Raw genomic sequence first — 24,220 nt, 5'->3', positions numbered from 1 at the left:
AAGAAACAAAGGCCTTGTTTGGTTGACAAAACAAATCATGGGAAGTGCAAATTCCTAGGAAGTAGAAGTATATGAAGGTGTTTGGTTGGCAAAATCATGGGAATTTGCACTTCCTAGGAAGTTCTACTTCCCACACAATGGGGGACGTTGCTTACCTAGTTCCCCCTAGGTAAGTGCCACTTCTCATGGGAATTCCATCTTCTCAGAGCCAACCAAACAATTTTGTTTACTTCCTAGGAAGTGAAATTTCATGGGAAGTGAAAAATCAAGAGAAGATCACCTTCCCAAATGCAACCAAACGATACCAAAATAATTGCATACAAGTAGCCAAATAGGGAAAATAGAGGATAAGGATTTATACACACAAGTGACATAACGGTCATAAATCATAATCCACAAGTAGCTAAATCTCTCAAATAGTTTTCTCATACAATTTGGTTTTGCAGCCGCCAATTCACACCCTTTCTTTTTGCTCGTTCCCATACCAAAACAAACCCACAGATCTAGAATTTATATTAATTAATACTACTAGTAGTATTATCTAATCCCAAAAAACAAGAAAAAAAGGGCACATCATTTTCATTGGAAAAGGCAAACTTGTCAACTCCATGCCAGTTGCCACAAATTAAACCCACAAAAGGCTTACTTATAAATACTAGGATATCAGATTCTCCTCACCTATAAAACTCAGAAATTTCAGAAACATTGAAGATAAAAACATAGAAGAAAAAAGATGGGTGATATTGTAAATGTAAATGTTGGTGAAAATTTGATGGAAATGGTGAAGAAGATAGAAGAAGAATTCTGGGTCCCAGCTGAGTTGCTGAAACAATTGGCTGATGATATGGAATTGATGATGCGAAAAGGTTTAGAAGATGAACATTCAAGCTCCATTAAGATGCTTGTTTCTTATGTTGATTCCCTTCCTTCTGGGTACTTTTTTCATTTTCTTTTCTCTCTATTATTGCTAATTATGTCATTTATTCTTCATTCCAAAGATAGATTAGATAAACAGATAGAATTAATTATAAATTCAATTTTTTTTTTTTTTGTTATCGTGTTAAGGAGTTTGGTTGCAAGTATTTTGAAGCAGGTGAAATTCAACCAGTCAAAGTTTTCAATTAGATTTATATCTGTGTACTCTTAATGAGATGATTTAAGCCATTCTTTGAAAAATATACAACTTTTCAAAATGGAGCAGTTTAAGTCAAAGGGGTACATGTGGAATGCAACATGCAATGCAACAGCAGCCTTTGATTTGGAGTTTGGATTTATTCCACTATTATTTCGGTGCTTTTTTTAAGAAAGAAAGTAGTAGACATTTTTAAGTAGTCTTCTTATATTATAAGCGTATCATTTGAGACCATTGACGGTGGGTCTATAATAATTTCATGGCAATTTGCATATGCAGACATATGCAGACAGATCACAGTTCATAACATTGTTAAATAGACATGATAATTAATGGATTTTATATTTTGTTTTTTTGTGCTAGATAGTCACTAGGACAGTGATGAGAAATGATCCCAGTATTTTTTGGAATCGGAAGGAAAACTCTAACCAACTAAGCTATTCCTCACTCTAGTTAATGGATCATGTATGATTCCGTTACAAATACACTCTTATTTTAAGGGAAAAAATAAAAGATAGTTTTGAGAAAAAAATATTAATAAGTTGGGAAGGTTATAAGTTAAATAAACGTAAGCCTATTTACTAAAAAGGGGCGTCTTGGTAATTGTTTCTGCCTAGAAACTATGAAAGGTAAGTGTAGTGTTGAGAGTCTTGAAATTCTGAGATGGCCTGAGGAGGTGAGGAAGAGGTCTTCGATAATCCTGCAAAATACAATGAAAAATTGGCCTGGGAGTGTTCCCAGGAAAGCCCCTCTGACGCTCAAGTCAGTTGAGATTGAGGTAGAGAGAGAAAGTGAGTAAATATAGAGAGATGTTCTGGTTTAGTTAGGTGAGAATTGAATACCTTTGTCTGATGAGACAACCCCTATTTATAGAGGATGAAACCTGTAATAAATGAGGGCATTTAGTCAGCTCCAACTGGTGGAGGATTATGTTCCCTAAAGGTAGCGGTATTTTAGTAACTTCGTCATAGATGGGCCATTCCAAGAAATGGGCCCAAACAGTAATTATTTGTATAGTATCGTGCTCTAAGTGAAAATGAATGCTTTGGTGGAATTTTGGGGAGCATACAGAAATGTAATGGACCAAAAAAAAGGATCTTAAAATTTGATAAGTTTTCAGATGATTGATATGCAACCATATTTTGGTAGGTGAGAGTTCTTGGCTCTACACTACCCAAACTTGGTGAGAGATCTTAGCTCAACCCCCATCACAACTAATGCCTTTGCCTCAATTATAATAATACTCTTAAGTTGGTTCATCAACACTTGGAGTTGTTTTCTCCAAACTTACAAGATCTTCAGTGACATTTTATTCTCTTGATGCCAGATTAGTGCTGGATGAGTCTTTGTCCTGTTCCCTTGCAGAGGTTCAATTAAAGAAGTTATTACTTCCTATCCTAGCCTCCAGGGACAAATATCTAGCAAATGAGGACCAAGATTAGTACAAAATTATCAGTTTTACTATAGTTTCCTAGTAATATGCTTCTAAACTATTGATTTTAACAACTTCAAGACCGTCTAAAACATCAACAAGATGTAATTGCAACTTACTTAATTACGATTATCGACTAGTCTTAGCTTCAAATATGATTGTCTATTGGTTTAAAGGGTGGCGGGATACTTTAAATGTGTCACTCTCTCACGTCAATTGCTAACGATGGAACAGTTATAGATAAGTGAAAAATCCTTGTATAATAGTATTTGTAGAATGTATACTCTATGGATTGATAAATGTGAGTGATTTTGTTGTGGCTGTCACCTTTCAGTGATGAAGAGGGATGCTTTTATGCATTGGACTTAGGTGGGACAAACCTCCGTGTTATGCAAGTTAAACTGCAAGGGAATAGGACTATTGACCTCAAAGCCGAATCTTATATGGTGCCTCCTAAGATGAAGGTCGGGACGTTACATGTAAGTCAAGCCATCCTGCTATTTATGCTGAAGAAGTTGTAAAATATGTTAATACTGTAAGATGTGCTTTCTCAGACGTATGACACAGAGTTCTGATTTCAGGAACTTTTTGACTATATAGCAGAGAGAGTTTCTCATGTTTTTGAAACAGAAGAAAACCATGACTTTGAAGATGTTCCTGGTAAGAGGAGGGAGCTTGGTTTTACTTTCTCATTCCCAGTGCACCAGACGAGGATCAACTCTGGGACTCTCCTTAATTGGACAAAAGACTATAATGCACAAGATGCCGTAAGTGACTTATTTTCAGTGTCTTTTCCATGTTCTGTATCTTGCATTTTGGCTGAAAGATAAATCTCAACAGTCTGACATTGGAAATAATAGCTAAGATTGTTGCCTTTTGCATGTGATATAGCCTCTAAACTAGGCGTAAGCATGCTGTATCATCTACTTTAACAGCCCATTTGATACAAAGTCATATATTGAGGGACATGGTACTTGAATAAATGTGAAATATTACAGGCATCTCATGTGAATGTCTATGGCCATGCATCATTATTAACAAGTATGTAAATTTGTTCATTGGTCTTCAATCTTGACTGAACTCACACTTTGAGATCTCTGGACTTGACTCATGACATGAACAGAGATTTATATTTTAACTCGAATGGTGTTGTAAGAAAGAGTTCATATCTCATATTTTGTTTCAAGACTGTAAGTTCCTTGGATATATAAAATAAACCGAACTTGCTGAAAAAGGAACTGTGTTAAGCTATGGTATTCAAACTCAAATACTCGTGTCAGACTCAACTATTTAAAAATAGATTTCTAATTTTTGGGTCCCAATCCCAAATAAAGTATTGAGTTGTATGTATCCATGTCCGAATATTAGGGATCCGACTTGGGGACTTTAGTGAATGTAAAGTGCGGGCATGCATGGCCTTCTCACACACGCCTGCTTTCATCTATCTGCCTGATAATTGCATTAGGTTTCAGAAGATTGCCTGTATCTTTAACTACATAATAAGTAGAATGCACAGACTTGTGGATTTATTGAACGGAATACTCAACATAGACCATGGCAAATCCATTCAGTAAATATTACTGGGATCATGAACTTTTAAACCTGACATTTCGTCATCTTAACCTGACTAGATTGGCAAAGACATGGTGGAAGAGTTAACAAAGGCTTTGGAGAAACGAGCTATTGATGTTAATGTGACTGCTTTGGTAAGTTGACCTACCAATTGTGCAAGTTAACTAATCAACACTTTTGTGAACCTCAGTAATGGCTAACATTTTCATATGGAACCCAGCTCAATGATACAGTTGGCACTTTGGCTGGAGGTAGATTTTACGACAATAATGTTGTTGCAGCTGTGATTTTGGGTACCGGAATGAATGCTGCTTATGTGGAACAGTCTGAAAACATTGTGAAGCCATATGGTATTCCACCAAAATCAGGACAAATGGTAACTGTCTCTTCTTGATTTCTTTGTGACTGCCAAAAACAAAACTGAATTTTCTTTGTCCTGAATTTATGTGGATAATTTGATGATTTGGCGCCAAAATATAGGTTATTAACACAGAGTGGGGAAATTTCAATTCTTCACTTCTTCCTTTAACCGACTATGATCGTGCGTTAGACAATGATACTCCAAACCGCCACAAGCAGGTGATGTGATAAGCATATATTGATGATCATATCGATAATTTTCTGTATTCTGAAACCTTCAGACCACTATTCTTTGTCAGATTCTAGAGAAGATGCTATCTGGTAGATATTTGGGAGAAATTGTGCGAAGAATTTTGCAACGGTTAGCTGAAGATGCTGCGCTTTTTGGTGACATTGTTCCTCCGAGACTTTGTCAGCATTATGTATTGGGGTATGTCCATATGTGTAGAATTTTAATCAGTATTATTGTCAGGATATATGTCATGTTGTTGCAAAATTTCTGAGGCCTAATTTGATCACTATGGTATATACAGGACGGAAATTGTTTCTGTGATGCATAGTGACAAATCCACTGACTTAAATGTGGTTGGGAAATGCCTAGATGAAGTCTTAGAGGTATGATTTCTTATCAATCTTCCAGGCATTTTATGGCTGCAACCTTTTTCAGGATTCTTTCCTAAGTACTCCTTTATAAGAATGTTGACCTTTCGCTAGTCAATCATTTTCCAGTCTTTATGCTTGACATGATTCAACCATGTTATCTAAAAATGAGTAGGGTAACGACGATTAATTTTTTTCCACCTAAAAAACTTGTGATTATTTATTTTCGATGCAAATTGAACTCTGGTAGCCCTTGTCTGAACTAGTTTGAACATATCTGAACTTACTATATTTTGTTTGTAACTTAATAACTTAATTAAGGTGAAACATAATTAAAGCCCGAGTAATTTTCGGTTCCATATTAAGACACATCTTTGACCAATGTTCTCTCAAACTCCCTGGATTTTTCCCTTTTCAATCATTCTCTTTCAGAACTCATATATGTTATTCTTTCCCTTGTATGTTTCATTACCAGAAATTGCTTTGTATATTTGGGTTGTTTCGAAAATTTCAAGTTAGAATGTTACAAAGTTTTGTTTGCCGATAAAGTTGTTTTATTTCTTTAATCTTCATCTAACTCCGTTGCAATTGTCATTTCTCTAAAAATTAGATAACCGATGTATCCTTGGACAAGAAGCAGCTTATTGTTAAGATATGTGATATTGTTGCTACACGAGGTGCTCGACTTGCTGCTGCTGCAATACTGGCAATCCTGAAGAGGTTAGGCAAAGACAAGACGAATAAAGGGGAGACTGTAGTTGCTATTGACGGTTCATTATTTGCGAAATACACCGAGTTCAAATCTTGCCTGCAGAAGACGCTTACAGAAGAATTGCTCGATGAAGAAGTGTCAAAGATGGTAGTTCTTAGACAATTCAAAGACGCGTCTGGCATTGGTGCTGCTGTTGTTGCTGCATCACATTCGATTAACACTTGATGATACTATCATTTATTTATCGATTTAGTGGAGTTTATGTGAATGTTGTATGCTTCTATGGTTTTTGCTGATAAATGTATGAATAGCTTTTTTCGGACAGCTTAACCAATTCACCTCAATTCATAATCAGTATTCTTAGATAGTAATGCATTATGATACATGCAGGTATCTTACCTTGCCTACTTGCCCATTTATGAACTTTTGTGGCAGTGAAAGCTCAATTTTTGAGTGCAAATATAAATAAAGAACTTTACAGATATATTGACATAGAAATTTAACCTTGTGATGCATGTTTGTGGTTGATACTTGATAGCTCATTTAATTATAAGAAAAATAATATAGGATTTGGGATAGTCTCCTCTTTAGACTAAAACCTAATTTATCAAGAGTTAAGAAAATAGTTAATCGAGAAACCCATAATGCCACATTTTTGTAGTCCCTGTAATCGCAGGCTATGGCGGCAAGTATTTTGGAGTTTTGAATTGTGTTGTATTTCGTATCTCCTGGCTCAATATGTACAGCCCTAGATAATTACAAAGTCAAGTCCCACATGGGCCTAAAATACTCCTAACTCATATACATAACAAGAGGCCCAGACTATATTAACAATACACATGTATAATCCAACACCCCCCTCAAGTTGGAGCATGGGAATTACTAATGCCCAATTTGTCAAGCAAATGCCGAAATGGTCGAGGTCCAAGAGCTTTAGTAAATATATCCGCGAGCTGCTCGGTAGTGGAAACATGAGAGGTAGTGATGAGACCGGCATGAATAGCGTCGCGAACAAAGTGGCAGTCAACCTCGATGTGTTTAGTCCGTTCATGAAACACCGGATTTTGAGCAATATAAAGAGCAGATTTGCTGTCACAGAAAAGAGAACATGCACTAGAGGAAGAGACTCCAAGACTGCGAAGAAGAGCGCGAAGCCACTTAAGTTCAGCAGTGACATCGGCCATAGAACGATACTCAGCTTCTGCAGACGAACGGGAAATAGTGTGTTGTTTGGCGGGTCTTCCAAGAGATAGGAGAGGAACCAAGGAAGACCAGCCAACCAGTAACAGAACAACGAGTCAAGGGGTAACTAGCCCAATCAGAGTCACACCAGGCACTCAAATGCAGATCACAAGAAGAAGATAAAACAATGCCTTGGCTAGGAGATCCTTTCAAATAACGAACCACACGAAGAGCAGCTTCCCAATGTTGTTCGTGAGGCTCATGCATGAATTGAGCAAGAACATGGACAACATAAGCCAAATCAGGACGAGTAAAAGCCAAGTAGATGAGCCGACCCACAAGACGCCGATACTGAGCAATGTCCGAATAGAGAGGACCATCGGCGCGGGCCAAGTTATGGTTTTACTCGAGAGGAGTGTCAGCAGGCTTAGCACCCAAGAGACCCGTTTCAGAGATAATATCCAGAGCATACTTGCGTTGGGACAAGAAAAACCCATCGGGGCCACGAGCAACCTCAATACCAAGAAAGTATTTCAGGAGACCAAGATCCTTCATGCAAAAGCACTCACCAAGATAGGCTTTAAAAGTAGATAAAGCAGCAGGATCATTCCCAGAAATAATGAGATCATCAACATACACAAGGACATTGAGCCGAACAGAATCACGACAACAGGTGAAGAGAGAATAATCAGAATAAGAGTGAGAAAACCCGTACTAGCGCAGAGAGGTGGCAAGTTTGGCAAACCAACACCGAGGAGCCTGACGAAGGCCATAGAGAGACTTTTGGAGCTTATAGACCTGACCAGGATAGCTAGTAGAAAAACCGGGAGGAAGCTTCATATACACCTCTTCATCCAGATCACCATGAAGAAAGGCGTTACGAACATCCATCTGATGAACTTCCCAGTTATGAGCAGCAGCTACAGCAAGAAAAGCTCGAACAGTGACCACCTTAGCCACAGGAGCAAATGTCTCATGATAATCAATCCCTTCCACCTGATGATTACCTAAGATAACCAAGCGAGCTTTGAGACGTTCAACACTACCATCAGAATTATATTTGAGTTTGTATACCCACTTGCAACCAAGAGCTTTCTTTCCAGGAGGCAGAGTGGTCATAACCCAAGTCTGATTGTCCTCCAAAGCACTGATCTCCTTCTACATGGCCTCCCGCCAGCCAGAAAACTCCATAGCCTGTTTAAAGCTCGCAGGTTCAACACCCTCATCAACTGCAACAAGGAAAGCACGGTGGCGTAGAGAAAAATTATCACAATTCACAACATGAGCTATAGAATAAGGAGTAGTACCTGAGGGACTCGGAGTATGTTATGAACCTGGAGGGGGGCTTGTCACATCCACCGAATTCACCAAATAATCCTTCAACAATACATTGGGCTGTTTAATACGGAGGCCGCGACCCAAAGGTGGAGCATCATCATTAGAAGGAGAGGAAATATCATCACAAGGGGGAGTAGTAGCAGCACTAGAGGGCCCAGAGGGTATACGAGCACAAGGCCCAAGGTCTGCATCAGACGCTGGGCCAGACGCGGGCAGAGACAAAGCTGGACCCAGCGCTGAAGCAAACCTGGGGTCCGCGAGGGGAGTTTCGGCAGAATGTGGGTTAGACGCGGCAGAGGCTGGGCTAGAAATGGGGCCAGCCGTGGAAGAGGGCAAATTTTGTGGGTCATCCGAGAAAAAATATAAGGGGTCAGAGGAAGAGATAGGAGAAGAAGGGAGAGAAGAAGAAGAGGAGGTAGTAATGTAAGGAAAAGAGGTCTCAAAAAATTGAGCATCACGCGACACAAACATGTCCCTAGTCTCCAAGTCATACACTTTCCACCCTTTCTTCCCGGTAGAATACCCAAGAAAAACACATTTGCGACCTCTAGGAGCAAGCTTATCCCGTTTAGCTTTTTGGTTATGAGCAAAACATAAACACCCAAAAACTCGTAAAAGATCAAAATCAGGAGCATGGCCAAAGATCAACTCATACGACGTTTTATTCCCCAATACACCAGAAGGAGTACGATTAATCAAATGCATAACCGTGAGAACACATTCACCCCAAAACTCAACAGGCAAGTTAGCTTGAAACATTAAAGCTCTACTCACATTCAAGATATGACGATGTTTTCTCTCAACCCTCCCATTTTGTTCAGGCGTCCCAGTACAAGAAGTCTGAAAAATAATCCCATTGTGATGAAAAAATTCTTGCACGCAATGAAACTCAGTCCCATTATCACTCCGAACAATTTTAACAGTGGCATCAAATTGACGAGATATCAAGGCAAAGAAAGAATGAAAATAGTGATGAACTTCAGTCTTATTTTGCAATAAATACACCCACACAGCACGTGAGTAATCATCAACAATAGTCAGGAAATAAATAGCTCCACAGGAGGAGGGCACACTATATGGCCCCCACAAGTCACAATGTATGAGTTCAAACAGACAACTAGCTTTATTCAAACTAACGGGAAAACTATCACGTGTCTGTTTAGCCATGGGACAAACACCACATATATTATTCAGTTTCTTCCTAGAGGTACTAGATTTTATAGCAGGAAGAATCTTCACAACTCTCTCCGAAGGGTGACCTAACCTTTGATGCCACAAGTCAAAGTCACTTATGCCAGGAACACCAACTGCTTGCGCCACAGCTACCTTGCGAAAGAAGTAAAGCCCCCCTCGCCGTTCACCTGCTCCAATCAGAGTCCCTGAAGGTTGGTCCTGTATAGCATATAAAGAAGGAGTGAATTGGATAACACAACAATTATCAGACACCAAATGCGAGACAGATATCAAATTGCAATGAAATGCAGGAACAAATAACACATCTCGCAAAACAAGACAATCTGTGAGATACACATCCCCTTCTTGACTAGCCATAACTGAAGTACCATCTGGAAGACCCACAGGACGACCTTCAATATCACGCACATTGCTCAAAAATGAAAGCATGCCAGTAATATGATGCGAGGCCCCCGTGTCTATAATCCACTCCGTAGCACAATTCTCACCTGTCATTCGCTCAGCTGAATTTTGCTCTTTGTAATTCATAAGGGTCATAAGGGCCTCCACTTGCTCGGGAGTTAAACTAGCAAGTGGAGTGCCACGACCATCATAGGTACCAAACGCCCCGTCACTCACGACATGGGTTCGAGCAGCCCCCCTGCACCACGCTGCCCAGCACCCGGCAGCAAAGACCCAGCAGCACCTCCATCAGTGTGCGTCGAAGGCCCAACGACATTACCATCACCACGGGCAGCTCCAGCGGCACCGCCATCACCACAAGCAGCCTGACGAGCCTGGATGCGCTCCTCATACCACGCCGGATTCCCGTGGATTTTAAAACACGTGCCAATTTCGTGTCCTTTTTGTTTGCAATGTGAACATGTCAACTTGCTCTTATCAATTCTCTCGAACTTTCCCCGCACACGCTCACCTTGTGCATAGAAGGCATGAACGTTTTCGTGACTAGTTCGCCCACTTGCCAAGGCTCTAGATTGCTCTTCCTGCACAAGTGACTGATAAGCTCGGTTAATGTCGCCTAAAGGCTGATGTGAGAGTAAGTTAGTCCGCACCGCACCATAATTCTTGTTGTCCAATCCGATCAGAAACTGGTGGAAGATCTCATCATCACGATCTTTCGACAGTTTCAACGCCAAACCACATTCACACTTTTTGCACTCACAAGCGGGCAATGGCTTCAACCGCGCCAATTCATCATAAAATCCCATAAATTTCGTGTAAACGCATCAATAGTCATAGTCTCAGTTTGTTTGCAATTCGTAATGGCTGCCTTGATTTGTTGTATGCGTGGCCCGTTCGCAACACAAAATCTACGCTCAAGATAATCCCACAAGTCCTTCGCGTTTTCGTGCAAGGGTATAGTGGTTGCAATTTGAGGCTCCATACTACGCAACATCCATGACACAATCATGGAGTGTACCGTATCCCAGTCAAGTAAAGCGACAGATTCACTCGGTTTTGGAATCGTTCCATCGACGAAACCGTATTTTCGCCTTGCGCGAAGCGAGAGAGTCATCGCTCTTGCCCAACTCACGTAATTTTCCCCAGCGAAAACAACGTGAGTAATCATGTTTTCGGGCTGATCCCCGGATCCCAGAAAATAAGGTGAGGAAGAATTCACCATCCATTCGTTCTTCACACCTTCGATAGCTTTCTTTTCGTCTCTCATCACGATAAACGAATTCCGGCGGTTCACGCGGGTGATGCTAGGATTCCGACGAGATGAAGAGAAAAGGTTCGACGAGCACCGGTTATATTTTCGGCTCTAATACCATGTAATCGCAGGCTATGGCGGCAAGTATATTGGAGTTTTGAATTGTGTTGTATTTCGTATCTCCTGGCTCAATATGTACAGTCCTAGATAATTACAAAGTCAAGTCCCACATGGGCCTAAGATTTTCCTAACTCATATACATAACAAGAGGCCCAGACTATATTAACTATACACATGTATAACCCAACAGTCCCCCTAGTTCTCATGACCAATACTTATATGGTACTGTTGGTCTTGTAAGAGATTGTCTAATTTTAATTTAAAATTACCCAAGCTCAATATTAAGAAGAGAACACGCCACCGTTTTTAATATAGTGACTAGTTTAATCAATTTAGGGATTAGTGTAATCTATTTCATGACTAGTTTAATCTATTCAATAATGACGTTCTTTAACCTATTGAGTGACTAGTTTAATCCATTCGGTAAGACTGTCGAGTTATTTTTTGAAGTTGTCTCTTGTAGTTCGAGAATCAAGCTAAGAATACAAAGGAAGGAGAAGAGAAGAGTTGACACTAATACTATTACACTATTACACTAACAATAACAATAATATTAACAATAACAATAACAACATTGAGCTAAACTGGTTTTTTTTTTTTTAAATAAAATGGTAAGAAGAAATCTTCTGGGTTGCCCTCGCACAAGGCCCTCATCCAAAGGCCCATTTAGATGGTATGCCACCATTTAGATGCTCCAACAGTGCCACTACTTTCTTATTCTTTTTTATGTTATGGACTAATTTTTAGCAATATACTCCCTCTATTTTTTTTATAGGAACACAATATTTGATGAGGAACTGTTAATACTCTCCAATCTGAATCATATTTGACAAAAAATGTACTTCCTCCGTTTCTAAATAAGTGCAACATTTGCATAGTGTTTACTATTCACAGTTTAAACTTTAATTAGTTTTGGTGATTTACATTTTAGGAAAAACATAGTCATGTGGGATCTTGTTAGATTCGTTTGAATGTGAATTTTTTTAATATCAACGTTTTATAATTTTTACTTATTGATAATTGAAGATATTAATGGTTAAAATAATGCATTGGCAAACGTAAAAACAAGAAGTGTTGCACTTATTTAGAAACGGAGGAAGTAATTAAATAATATCGTCAAAGTTTTTTTTTTTCAAGACAAATTTATATATTTGGTGTTATTATTTTTTATGTGATGAAAGTATGTTCAATAGTAATTTTCATAATTTTTCATTTCCATATTATAAGAATATTTATTGTCAAAGACAATTTTCAAAAAATATGTACATGCCTATATATTAGTTCCATATTACTTCTACAATGTTATGGTCCATATATTAAATACGGGATTACCAAAGACTCTTGGGTCCAATGGTATGACTTCATATCTCCCACATGGAAGGTGGGAGACCAAGGTGCAAATCTTGGTGGAAGTAAAATTTCAATATGTTGGGGAGAGGGGGGATTTGGAGCTTATTGGGCCTCTAGGTGAGTATCCCTGTGCGAGAGCAACCCAAATTGTTTTTATCTTACCACGAGTTCTCAAGAGGAGCCCAAAATTATATACTTCCTCCGTTCAATAATAAGTGAAACACTTCTCTCTTTTCTGTGAAAGCTTTTTTTAGAGAAGTGTTTCACTTATTATGGAACGGAGGAAGTATTAAATACGGGATTGGCGCCTAAAACAAGTATTTATCTCTAATGAACCTCCTAAATTTTTTGGAAACAAGAAGACATGAAATTATATTCGCGAAAGTGATCAATAGTGTGCATATGATTATGTAGTTGAAGAAAAGGAATCACCTTCAGACCCTCCCCCCCAATTTGTCTTCCCTCTGTACGATATTATTATCAGGGCATTCTAAAGTACCATAAATATTATGTTGAAATTAAGGTCATTGGTCCATAACGTGCGCAATACCGAAGTAGATATCACCTTGTCCTTTGGCTCATTATGTGTTTCTGATTCCTTTTGTCGTGGATACTGAGATTTCTTCTTTCACCACTTCAGAAGTTTGCGACATTCCTTTCACGTCGCATTCTTTACACAAGCACGAGCACATCTTTTTCGTCCCGCCACTTGTGTTGATCAAGTAGATGATTTCTTTGCTCATAATTAAGCTAATAACATTTGTTTGGTTAGGGACTAGTATGGTTAACTCAGTATTTCAAAATCATCATAAGTGAAGTGACAAAGGTATGTTTAGGGCACTATATATATGTGAAGAGGAAGCATTCACATGTGAAAGTTCCACATTAAAGGAGAAAGACTCCAATTTAGCTTAGCGGATAAAGTCTTGTCAACGAAGGGAGAGAGATACTGAATACCAGATATCGAATTTCGTCTATAGGAGTGTGTTTAATTTATACCCCCTCTGTTTTTTTTCAATTTACTCACCTCACCTTGGGGGAGAACTAAGGAAAAAGTGCAAAAGTATGTTAGAGAAACTGAAAAGGTGGATAGACAAATTGAAAAGTGAGAGAAACTAAAAAGTGGATTAAATATTAAAAAGTAGATGACATGGGTGGAAAATGATGAGAAATTAGATGTGATATATTACCAAAAAAAAAAAGTATGTAGAGTAAAAAGAAACAGACCAAAAAAAATGTGTAGATTAAAAATAAACGGAGGGAGTAGCTATCTAATTAACGCCAAATAATTACATTGAAGGACGAAGAGAATTACCTATATATTGTTATATTACTGCCAAATAATTGTGCCATTGTCCCTTAACTTATAACTAAAGCAAATGGCTCCAGTACCTTTTAAAATTTTGCAATCAACACCTAATTTTTTATTTTTCTTTTTTTGGCCAAATTATGTCTTGTATACTTAAATGGGGCACTAAAAACACATATAAAAATTATTTTCATCTTTTGATCTCATTTTTTGATACGAGTATTAGATTCTATTTTCATCAACATTGTCCCCTCCCTTCTCCTTCTCCTCCCTCTCCCTCTCCCTCTCCCTCCTTTCTCTCTAGGGTTCCTTTCTTTTTAGGGTTTCAACTTTTTACCTCTTCAAGAAATTTGGCCAAAATCTGACCCTTTTTCTTTGTTTAATTAGTTTATTTTTGTAAGTCTCAATATATTTGCGCGTAAGGAGTGTAATTGATTTTGTTATTGTTAATTACTTTGTCTTGATCCCCTACAAGGCGAAGTTATGTTTAGTTGTGTTTTTTTGTTCCTTATAATCTAGTATAAATTGATTTTGTGATGGAGATTTATCCAATGTTGAAACAAATGTCAAGTTATCGCTTACTATCCACTGAAACATATCAAAATCAATTTGAAATTACAACAAATCAGTAGGCCCTCTTGTTAAGGTTGTGTGGAATAACGATATGAAAGAAGGCAACATAAATAATGATCAAATCTGATATACAACTACCATAATAGTTGAAGGAAAATTTAATAGGATCCGAATTGAATTGTATTTATTGGATTTGAATTCTATCGTAAAAGCCATGTCGATTCACCTTTTATAAATGAATGATTTTAGTTTATTAAAAAAGAATATTTTGTTTGAATCATTACTGATAGAGAATACTATTAGGATAATATTTTCTCATTGATCAAATGTATATAGGGTTACAATAATCTGAGTCCTAACATATTTAGGAAATAATGCAAATTATATCCTAAAATAATGAAAAAATATTATCCTAATAGTATTCTCTATCAATTACCACTATGAAACTCCAAAGTTCAAAGAATTAAAAAAGCGATACGATGTAAAATTCTTAAAAGTAATTATGTGCACCCATAGGTTACAAATAGGGAGTAGTAAACTAGTAATTAGATAAACCTTGACTATATCTTTGTCTAAGTAGAAACAAGGACAAGTATTCCTCAAATAGAAGCAGGAATCAATAATGAAACATAATGTGATATAAAAGGAGGGCCAAAGAAACAGGACCCTTCTAAAAACAAAAAGAGCAAATTTTATTTATCAACAAGCAACAACCAAAATGCAAGATGAGACTTTTACACCTTTCTCTTTCTTTCTCCACCAAACTAAGTGGAGCCACCCATTCAACCGCCACAAAACTTAGCTTCTCCGCTTTCTTGCGGCGTTAGTTTCCTGCTTATTTGATGCCCAGAAGTGTATATATTACGGCACAGTGGCACACAGGGTCAAGCCAGGCAAGAACTGACCTAAATGATTTTTATTTGTATTATGCACTAATTTATATCTATTATTATTTTCCTAACTATATTCATATAGTATATTCTTGCATTTTCATATGTTGATCTAATTGATACTCTAAATTGTGCATATTTGCTTCAAAAAAAATTGTACACATATGGTCTCCGATCCAAGGTTTTAATTAATCATGACCACCGTTATTATTATTATTTTTTTTTAATTGGAAAATTAAGTCAGTCCAAGGGCTAACCCTACCAACGCTACTAGTCTTGTAGTAACTACCACTACATTGGCTAGTAAAGCATGCAAAACATGCTAAGGAAATACCCCAACATAATGCTGGGGTAAGGATCAAACCCCTGACCTTAGAGATCAGAGCAGAGTGCTCTACCATATGAGCTAGCTCCTCATCATTATGACCACCGTTATTATATGGCATATACCTTTTCTATACTTAGAAGTTTTTTTTTTTCATTTAATGTAAAAAGCTTTATCTTTTTTTCTATGGTTAGTGTTATAATATTCATCATTCGGCCTCTAAATTTAGGCATTTAGCTTTTATATATTAAGGGTGTGTGTTCTTCACTTTTTTTAAAAAAGTTTGAACTCTAATCAAATATAATCAGAGCTAATCATGTTTAATCAAGTGTAAAAATAAGGTGAAATCACAACTTTTCAGATCCAATCATATCTGAAGTGTTTTATTTTTGTTTATATTTTGTTGCTTTTAATTTAATACATAGGGGAAATGGGAGACGTGTAATTTATGATGAAGAACTTGGTTAATTATTGACGTTTTTAGTGTCGGTATTATTGTATCATAGCATAAACTTATTTGATTAATGTTGTGAAGATTCTGTCACATGGGAGATCTAGCACAGAAGAATTGGGTGGCAAATAAATGTGTTTTCTTTGGTGTATTATAACTCAGTTAGTCAGTTTAATTATTATACTCTTTAACTTCTCCAGCAATTAGGCATGTAGTTCATTCTTCAACATGCTGATATACTGGTATGCTTCTAGCTCGATCCTACATCAAAATCGGTATTACAGTCATGAGGTTGTTGGCCGTTTGCTGTAATAATTCCATTTCTTGTCTTTTTCCATGTATGAGGAGACAATATATAGTCATTCAACTATATTAACATCTAGAAGCATGTCTCCCGAGTTATTACCTTTAAATTTATTTTATTTTAAATTTTGATCCCTTGTAAACATCATGGCCTATTGGCCTGGGATGGGCTATGTGCACTGTTATAACAGACGTGAAAAAGAAACAAATAATCGAATGCAAAATAATGAAAAAACACACAACAGTACATTGTTCACCAATTTGTCTACGTCCACGGGCAGTGAGAGAGAATATTTTATTATGTAAGGAAAATTAGATTACATAAAGAATTAGAATAAATTCGTAGTCTAAAAACTACGTAAAATAACCTATTTATACCCCGCATTAAAAAAAACGCGTTTCCGCGTTAAACAGGCCACCGCCCGATCAGATCGGTCTACATCTGCCCAATCAGGCAGTAATTTTTCAAAAATGAATTGCTCTCGGCCCGATCAGGCGACCACACCCAGTCGTAAGTTCGCTAAGGCGCCCGATCAGGCGAACACGTACGCTCGATGCCATCGGGCGACCTCCAAAAGCATGATGTTAACAAAATTGTCTTGGGCCCGATGGGGCGACACTCCAAAACTCTATTTTGACGCATTTTGTCGAACACATTCAAGGCACTATTCTTAGAAATCTCCACCTTGACTTGAATCCTCTCACAACAAACTAGAAAACAGATGCAAACACCCAGATTCTCCCTATGAACAGATTTGTCCCAAAAGATAACCAGATCAGATTAATCCCCAAGGACCCCGGATTTACCCCCACAAGGGCAACTAACAATCACGAACATCGAGTAAGTTCAAATAATGTTGTAACTTAATCTGTGGAACCGACTTGGTGAACATATCAGCAGGATTATCAGCAGTTCCTACCTTCTCCACCTTAATTCTTGTCTCACTCCTCAGAAAATGATATATCACATTAATATGCTTAGTCCTCTCATGATGGACTTGATCCTTGACTAAGCATATTGCACTCAAACTATCACAATACACAATAGCCTGATCGTGATGTAAACCAAGATCACTGACTAGCCCTTTTAACTATGTGCCCTCTTTGAGAGCTTCTATCAACGTCATGTACTCTGCTTCAGTAGTTAACAAAGTAACTGTAACCTGCAAAGTTGCCTTCAACTAACAACAGAACCACCAAGAGTAAATACTTAACAAGTCATGGACCTCCTACCGTCAACATCTCTTGCATAATCAGAATCAGAATAACCAGTGACTAAACGTTGAGTATCATTCCCATAAATGAGACCAATATCAGATGTACCTCTAAGGTAATGAAAATCCTCTTGACTGCATGCCAGTGCTCCTTACAAAGGTCACCCATGAACCTACTAACTACACTAACTGCACGTGCAAGATCCGGCCTAGTGCAAACCATAGCATACATCAGGCTCCCTACTGCACTAGCATATGGAACCCGACTCATGTACTCCTTCTCCTCAGCAGTCTTGGGTGCAAAAGCAATAGAAAGATTATTATTGGACGCACTTGGAGTATCTACAAGTTTAGATGTTGACATGCCAAACCTTGACAAAATCTTCTGAATATAACCTTTATGTGACAAGAAAAGCTTCCTTTGACCTCTTTCCTTATAGATCCCCATCAGCAAAATCTTTTTCACAGCACCCAAATCCTTCATATCAAACTCAGCACTGGGAAGACCCTTCAACCTTTGAATATTAGACTTGGTCTTTGCAGCTATGAGCATATCATCTACATACATGACTAGATAAATCAATGATCCATCACCCAGCTTGTTGTGATACACACAACAATCATACAGACTCATGTTATAGCCCAACTCAATCATATATATATATCAAACCGTTTGTACCGCTGCCTAGGAGACTGCTTTATTCCATACAAGGACTTCTTCAACCTGCAAAATAATCTTCTTTTTCAGGAACTTGGAACCCATCTGGTTGAGTCATATAAATCTCCTCTTCCAACTCCCCGTGTAGGAAAGCTGATTTCACATATAGTTGCTCAAATTCAAGATCCCGCAACTATTGCTAGTAGCACCCTGATGCATGGGTGAGAAAATCTCATTATAATCAACTCCTTCCCTTTGAATGAACCCTCTTGCAATAACCCGAGCTTTATACTTGACCCCCTCAGAAGGTGAGATTGTAACACCCCCAAATTACTCACTTTTAAATAAATAATTTAGTAAATAATATTTGAGTAATTTAAGAGTATTACCGCCACGTGACTAACACGCATTCGACAACCAACTACTAACTAACAAAATAACTTGCAGCGAAAAAATTTAACCAACAATAATAATACTTCTTTATTAATAAAAGTAAATATTGTCTCAATACTCAAAATAAACGAAACACTCTAATCTAGGTCAAGATCCCCTTCCTATTATGCTCCCATGCACATCCAAAATTCACCTGCAAAACAGCTTACCAAAAAGGTAAACAGGGCAAAGCCAAATAGGAAAAAGAAAATACGCGTCAGTATAAAACTGAGTACGAAATGTATTAGATAAGTAACACATTTGTTAGTTCATAACAATTTTTCGTTTCGAAAACTCCATCACCAATAATTCAAGAATAACTCTTTAAGAATTAACTATTTTCAAAGACTTAATAATAATTTAAGAATAACCTTTTAAGAACAAACTCTTTTCAAACACTTGAATAATAATTCAAGAATAACCTTTTAAGAACAAACTCTTGCCAAACACTTGAATAATAATTCAAGGAGAACCTTTTAAGAACAAACTCTTTCCAAACACTTGAATAATAATTCAAGAATAACTTTTAAGAACAAACTCTGGATTAAAAATAATCCTGAAAACAATTCCTCTTTTTATCTCCCCTTCTATTTTGCTAAGTGTGCACACACCCCAAGCTAGTCATCCCATCACGGAGCTATATCAAGGGGTAACTATACTTGCCAACAAGTGGACTTTGAATCTCTTGATATTAATCAAGCGGAAATAATAATAATAATATGACTTGTAAGTCATGAATAAACCTCCTTTCCTCATAAACAACTTTTTGAACATTCAAAGTTCATAAAACCAATCAACCTTTCCTTGAAAAAATATAATTTAATTTTCCAAAAAGGATAACAAAACTTCTACATATGAAAATGATTGATAAAATCATTCCTTCTTTTTACTTTCAAGAGTGAATAATAAAATATTGTAACCATTTCAAATCAAATTTCTAAACCAATCCAACCATTAAATCAATAAACAACTTTACCACATAAAACCATATTTCAAAAGATCTAGCTACATAACGTATCTTGATCTTGCACAAAAGTATACTAGTATCTTCACTTATTCTTATACTTGGGCTTTCTCATAACCAACCAAGAAGCAATTTACCACATGAACTTAATCATGAATTTAAACATGAATGATCTATTATGAGTATAATATTTTTGAGTAAGAAATCTGAAAATATTTTTCTTAAACCAAAGAAAATTGAGACTTGAATAAGAAATATAAAACTAGAATAGATAGGAAGAGAAAGAAGAACTTTGAAGTAAGAGATTATGGGTTCTTCAAAGTTTTTGTGTGGAAAAGATGGCTTAAGGTATGGGGTATTTATAGGAGTAGAATAGGTAGTACTTAATTTCAAAAATTAAATAATTTGTAACCTTCACCATAAATTGGGAGATTAAACCAAGATTTGTAACCTCCATCATAAATTTGGAAGTTATAGGAAAGCAAAACTTCCTCCAATCACCATAAATCCCGTAGGAATATATGGCCCTAAAATTTTTTTTTTTTTTTGGTTTTCTGAAGTTTTTTTTTACTAGGATTTAATACCAAAAGCTTAACAAATTCAATTTTGGCACCATATTCCCGCCAAAATAATTTAAAATCAATAAAAATACTAAAATACCCTTTGCTTAAAATATTTATTTTGAAAAATAAATATTTAACTATTTAAATAAATACTAAAAATATGGGGTATTACAAAGATCCCTTCAAATTTCTTGAAAACCCATTTGCACGTGACAATATTTTTCTCCTTAGGACGTTTGATTAGCTCCCAAGTCTGAATTTTATCCAAAGACTCCATCTCATCTCCCATTGCAGCGAGCCATTGAGCAGAATCGCTACCAGAGACATCTTATTTACAGGTGGATGGCTCATGATTTTCCACCTCTTTAGCAACCTGCAGTGCATAAGCAACCATATTACACTCCTACCAACTCTTCTAACTCTATCAAGTGCTATGCTCGGTTGATGTGCTTCAGATGAGGTTGATTGATGACTACAAGATTCAGTAGCACCATGCTGATCTTCTCCATCTTGGCGATGTGATTCACTCCCATCGTGAGTGGCTTGACGCTCCACCTGTTTATCAACATCACTACTAACAGACACCACAGTAGACTTCACAGAAGAGTTAAGCATAGAAATTTCATCAAATATTACACTCCTACCAAGTATAACACGACTCTCAGAAGGTGACCAGATTCTATAGCCCTTAGCTACACTCCCAAAACCCACAAATCACTACTACATTAAAAGGCAAAGGCAGCCCACCAAAATCGTTGCAATAGGGCTAAAAATCGTTACAACAGGCCTACTGCAACGGTTTTGTACCGCTGCACTTGTTGGCATTGCAGTGGCCATTATTGAAGCAATTGAAGGTGTTATCTACATATGGGCAAGACCAGGATGTATAAAACGGACCGACATCATTGAATACGCATTTCCCATCAATAATATCACATGAGTTATTCATCTTCCTAACCAAAGTTGAGCCTTTTTTCTTAGGCAATAATCTAGGCATTAGACTAGTAATAACCAAACTTGAGTTATTCTTGCTTAAGCTTCTTGTAGGAGGACTAGCTATTAACATGGACTCTTTCGCGGCCTAAGTTGTTCGAAAAAGAAGAGATGATATTTGAGGTGCAATGAAGGAGGAAATGTTTGAGAAGAAAGAAGCAGATGAGTTGGTGTTGGAAGTTGGTGTTGGGGTTGACTTAAAAGAGTTGGATGTTAATGGCAAATTTAGTAAAGTGAGGAGAGAAAAGAGGAGAACAAAGAATGTTAAGATGATCGTATGAGTTCTTTGTTAGTCGGAGGTATTGAAAGATTGATGATATGTTTGTTGGTTGTGCCATGTTTTAGCAGAGAAAGGGAGAGATGGAGTTGTTTGACTTTGTTCAATGATGATGATTTTTAATTAGCTATGACTTATGAAGTTGCCCACCCTCTAATATGGGTCCAAAAACTTAGCGAAATGAACTAATAATCTATTAAACAATTGTCTGTGCTTCCTAATAAGAAGCAAAACTCGTAGATGTGTAAGTTCTTATGTGCAACCAAACGACCGCTGAGCTTCAAGATGTCCAAAAAAGCATCTCCGATTAGTCGTAGATTGTTTAGTACCCAAATGATCATCCTTATTGTTACATATCAAGAGTAATTCTAAATTGTAGTGGAATGGATACATGACAGCTATTGCAGTATGTAATAAAGAATAATTCCCTTCATCATAAATTAGTGACAAATTCTCAAAAGAAAAAGTTTCAAGCATACTCACGACATCTCACAGCAAAAGTTGTGAGAGAATAAGTCTAGGTAGTATAGTCAATAATTACTTACTACCATGGTTTTACAATAGTAACAGAATTTGCCCTATGACTGAAAGAAAAATGCCAGACAGTAGGGAATATGTAGCCTTGCACCCGATGCTTCCGCTCCCTTCATTAGCTTCAATGTGCTCTCCCACATCAAAATTACCTGCACAAAACTTCAGTGATTCAACTCGCGAGGAAGTGAGACGAAAAATGCAACTTAATATCAGCAAAAATAACAAGTTGTTACTTCTTTCATCACCATGTCCACAACCTGCAAGAACTGTATCCCTGACATCCTGAGCGGTGGCCCTATTAAAGAACAAAAAGTGACCCATAATCCCATCTATGCAGTCTAGCATATGGTTCGTCTCCTCAAGGCAGTCCCCGCTACAGCACTCATCAACGTGATCGTGGGGTACATGGAGCTCCCCGTGCGCTGTTAGTCTGCAGGATTCATCACATTGGTTGTAGATCTGCTACATGAGATAACAGAGTTAAAGAACTCGGCTTGAGCTAGTAAATTCCACCATGGTAGCCAAAACTGAATTGAAGGCAAGGTTTGCAATCTAGATCGTACACCTTGGAGGATGATGCATATCACGCTATGAATTGTATGTTCTTTCCATTGCACTTGTAGGTTTGTTTTAGTACAATATATCATTTGCATGTTGTTAGTCGAGTACGAACACTTAAACAACTACGAGAGGGGGGGGTGAATTGTAGTTGAGGAGATTTTCAAACTTTTTGCGAAAATAGAAAGAATGATTGAATACGAAAGAAGTAATTGTATGAACAAGAAAGAAATAGGAACATGGAATTTTTACAAGGAAAACTTCCTAGGCCCAATAGGAAGAAAAACCTTGACCATGAGGGATTTTGACTCAATTCTCTTTAATAACTTTAGGCCAAAAGAACTCACTTTTGTACAACCTAAACTCGGACCTGCTCTGTTCCTCTAGGAACTGGTTCCTAGTCAACTTGTTCCCCCTGAACAGTTGACTTTCTCTCTTGACTTCACTCGAAGTCTTTTCTCTTTCTCTTTTTCACTCAAAATGATTACAGATTTAGATTCACTCAACCCAATCTATAATACTCTAAGTAAGAATGAAAGAAGAGTAAAATCGAATACACTTTCACTAAGATATTACACTTAAAATTCTGAAAGCATACATAAAAAGATTGTTACAAACAACTTATTTGTAGAGGTCAATCTTTTCCACGATCCCATGAAGCTTGTATTCAGCCACTTCTTCCATGATCGTCCGTTGCAAATATCAGTTGAGAGTTAGTTGGTTAATGTCCATAAATTCAGCCACTAACACGCGCATCCCCACTTTCCCACGCCTTGTTAGTAGGTGGGTTGTTGTGATTCCTAAAATATAGGAACTACCACAACACATCCTTCTTAGGCGCTTGTTTAGGTTAGATTTTGGCGGCTCCTTGATTATGGAATATAGAAAAGGCTGCACACAAACTAACTAAACAGAATATTATGTAATCAAGACATTTCATAATTTTTACCTCCATAATCTCCTAATCAATTCTCCATAAGTTATTTAACATTATTTGTGATATCTAAAATAAATTTAAACTAAAAGAATAAATCTTAAACTATAATTCACGATGCAATGAGAAACAATGGTGCACTAGATGAAATAGGAGAAATTCCAAGTTTATAAATTATACGAAGGTTTTTATTTATCATAATTCATAAGATTAATTTCAAATGTTGCATGAAAGTACATAAATTGCAAATGTACTATCTGAAGACCACAATAGATTGATGAAGGTAGGCTACATTTACGATTGAGTATAGACTTACAAATTTTACATTATTTTTCCATAACCATTTGTCATAACAAATGCCAGTGTGAACAACAATAGAGTTCATGCAACAACATATTTATGGTACACCAACAAGATATTTGACATATTGCACCGACATACCACAGAAATTCAACATATTACAAAAATTCGGATTTTCGACATATTACACCAACAAGATTCAGAAATTCAACATAGAATTTTCAGATTTCGGACAAAAATTTCGAATTCTAGAATAATTTCAGATTTTCGGAAAAATTCGACAAAAATTATAATTT

At 37.1% G+C, this 24,220-nt stretch overlaps 1 protein-coding gene across 1 annotated transcript; it reads left to right on the top strand.

The window, feature by feature from the left end:
* The first annotated feature begins 439 nt into the window (after nt 1–439).
* On the top strand, nt 440–6,211 carry LOC104883129 (hexokinase-1). Its single transcript, XM_010667582.4, has 9 exons — nt 440–933; nt 2,899–3,043; nt 3,146–3,331; nt 4,196–4,270; nt 4,357–4,512; nt 4,617–4,715; nt 4,796–4,926; nt 5,030–5,111; nt 5,707–6,211. Exons 1-9 carry the CDS (start codon nt 734–736, stop codon nt 6,031–6,033), a joined length of 1,401 nt encoding a protein of 466 aa, XP_010665884.2. The 5' UTR covers nt 440–733; the 3' UTR covers nt 6,034–6,211.
* Nucleotides 6,212–24,220: the final 18,009 nt, after the last annotated feature.

Source organism: Beta vulgaris, chromosome 9, assembly GCF_026745355.1.
Source record: "Beta vulgaris subsp. vulgaris cultivar EL10 chromosome 9, EL10.2, whole genome shotgun sequence".
Classification (NCBI taxonomy): domain Eukaryota; kingdom Viridiplantae; phylum Streptophyta; class Magnoliopsida; order Caryophyllales; family Amaranthaceae; genus Beta; species Beta vulgaris.
Note: the sequence above shows the minus strand (reverse complement) of the source record. Positions and strands in the feature narration are given on the sequence as shown.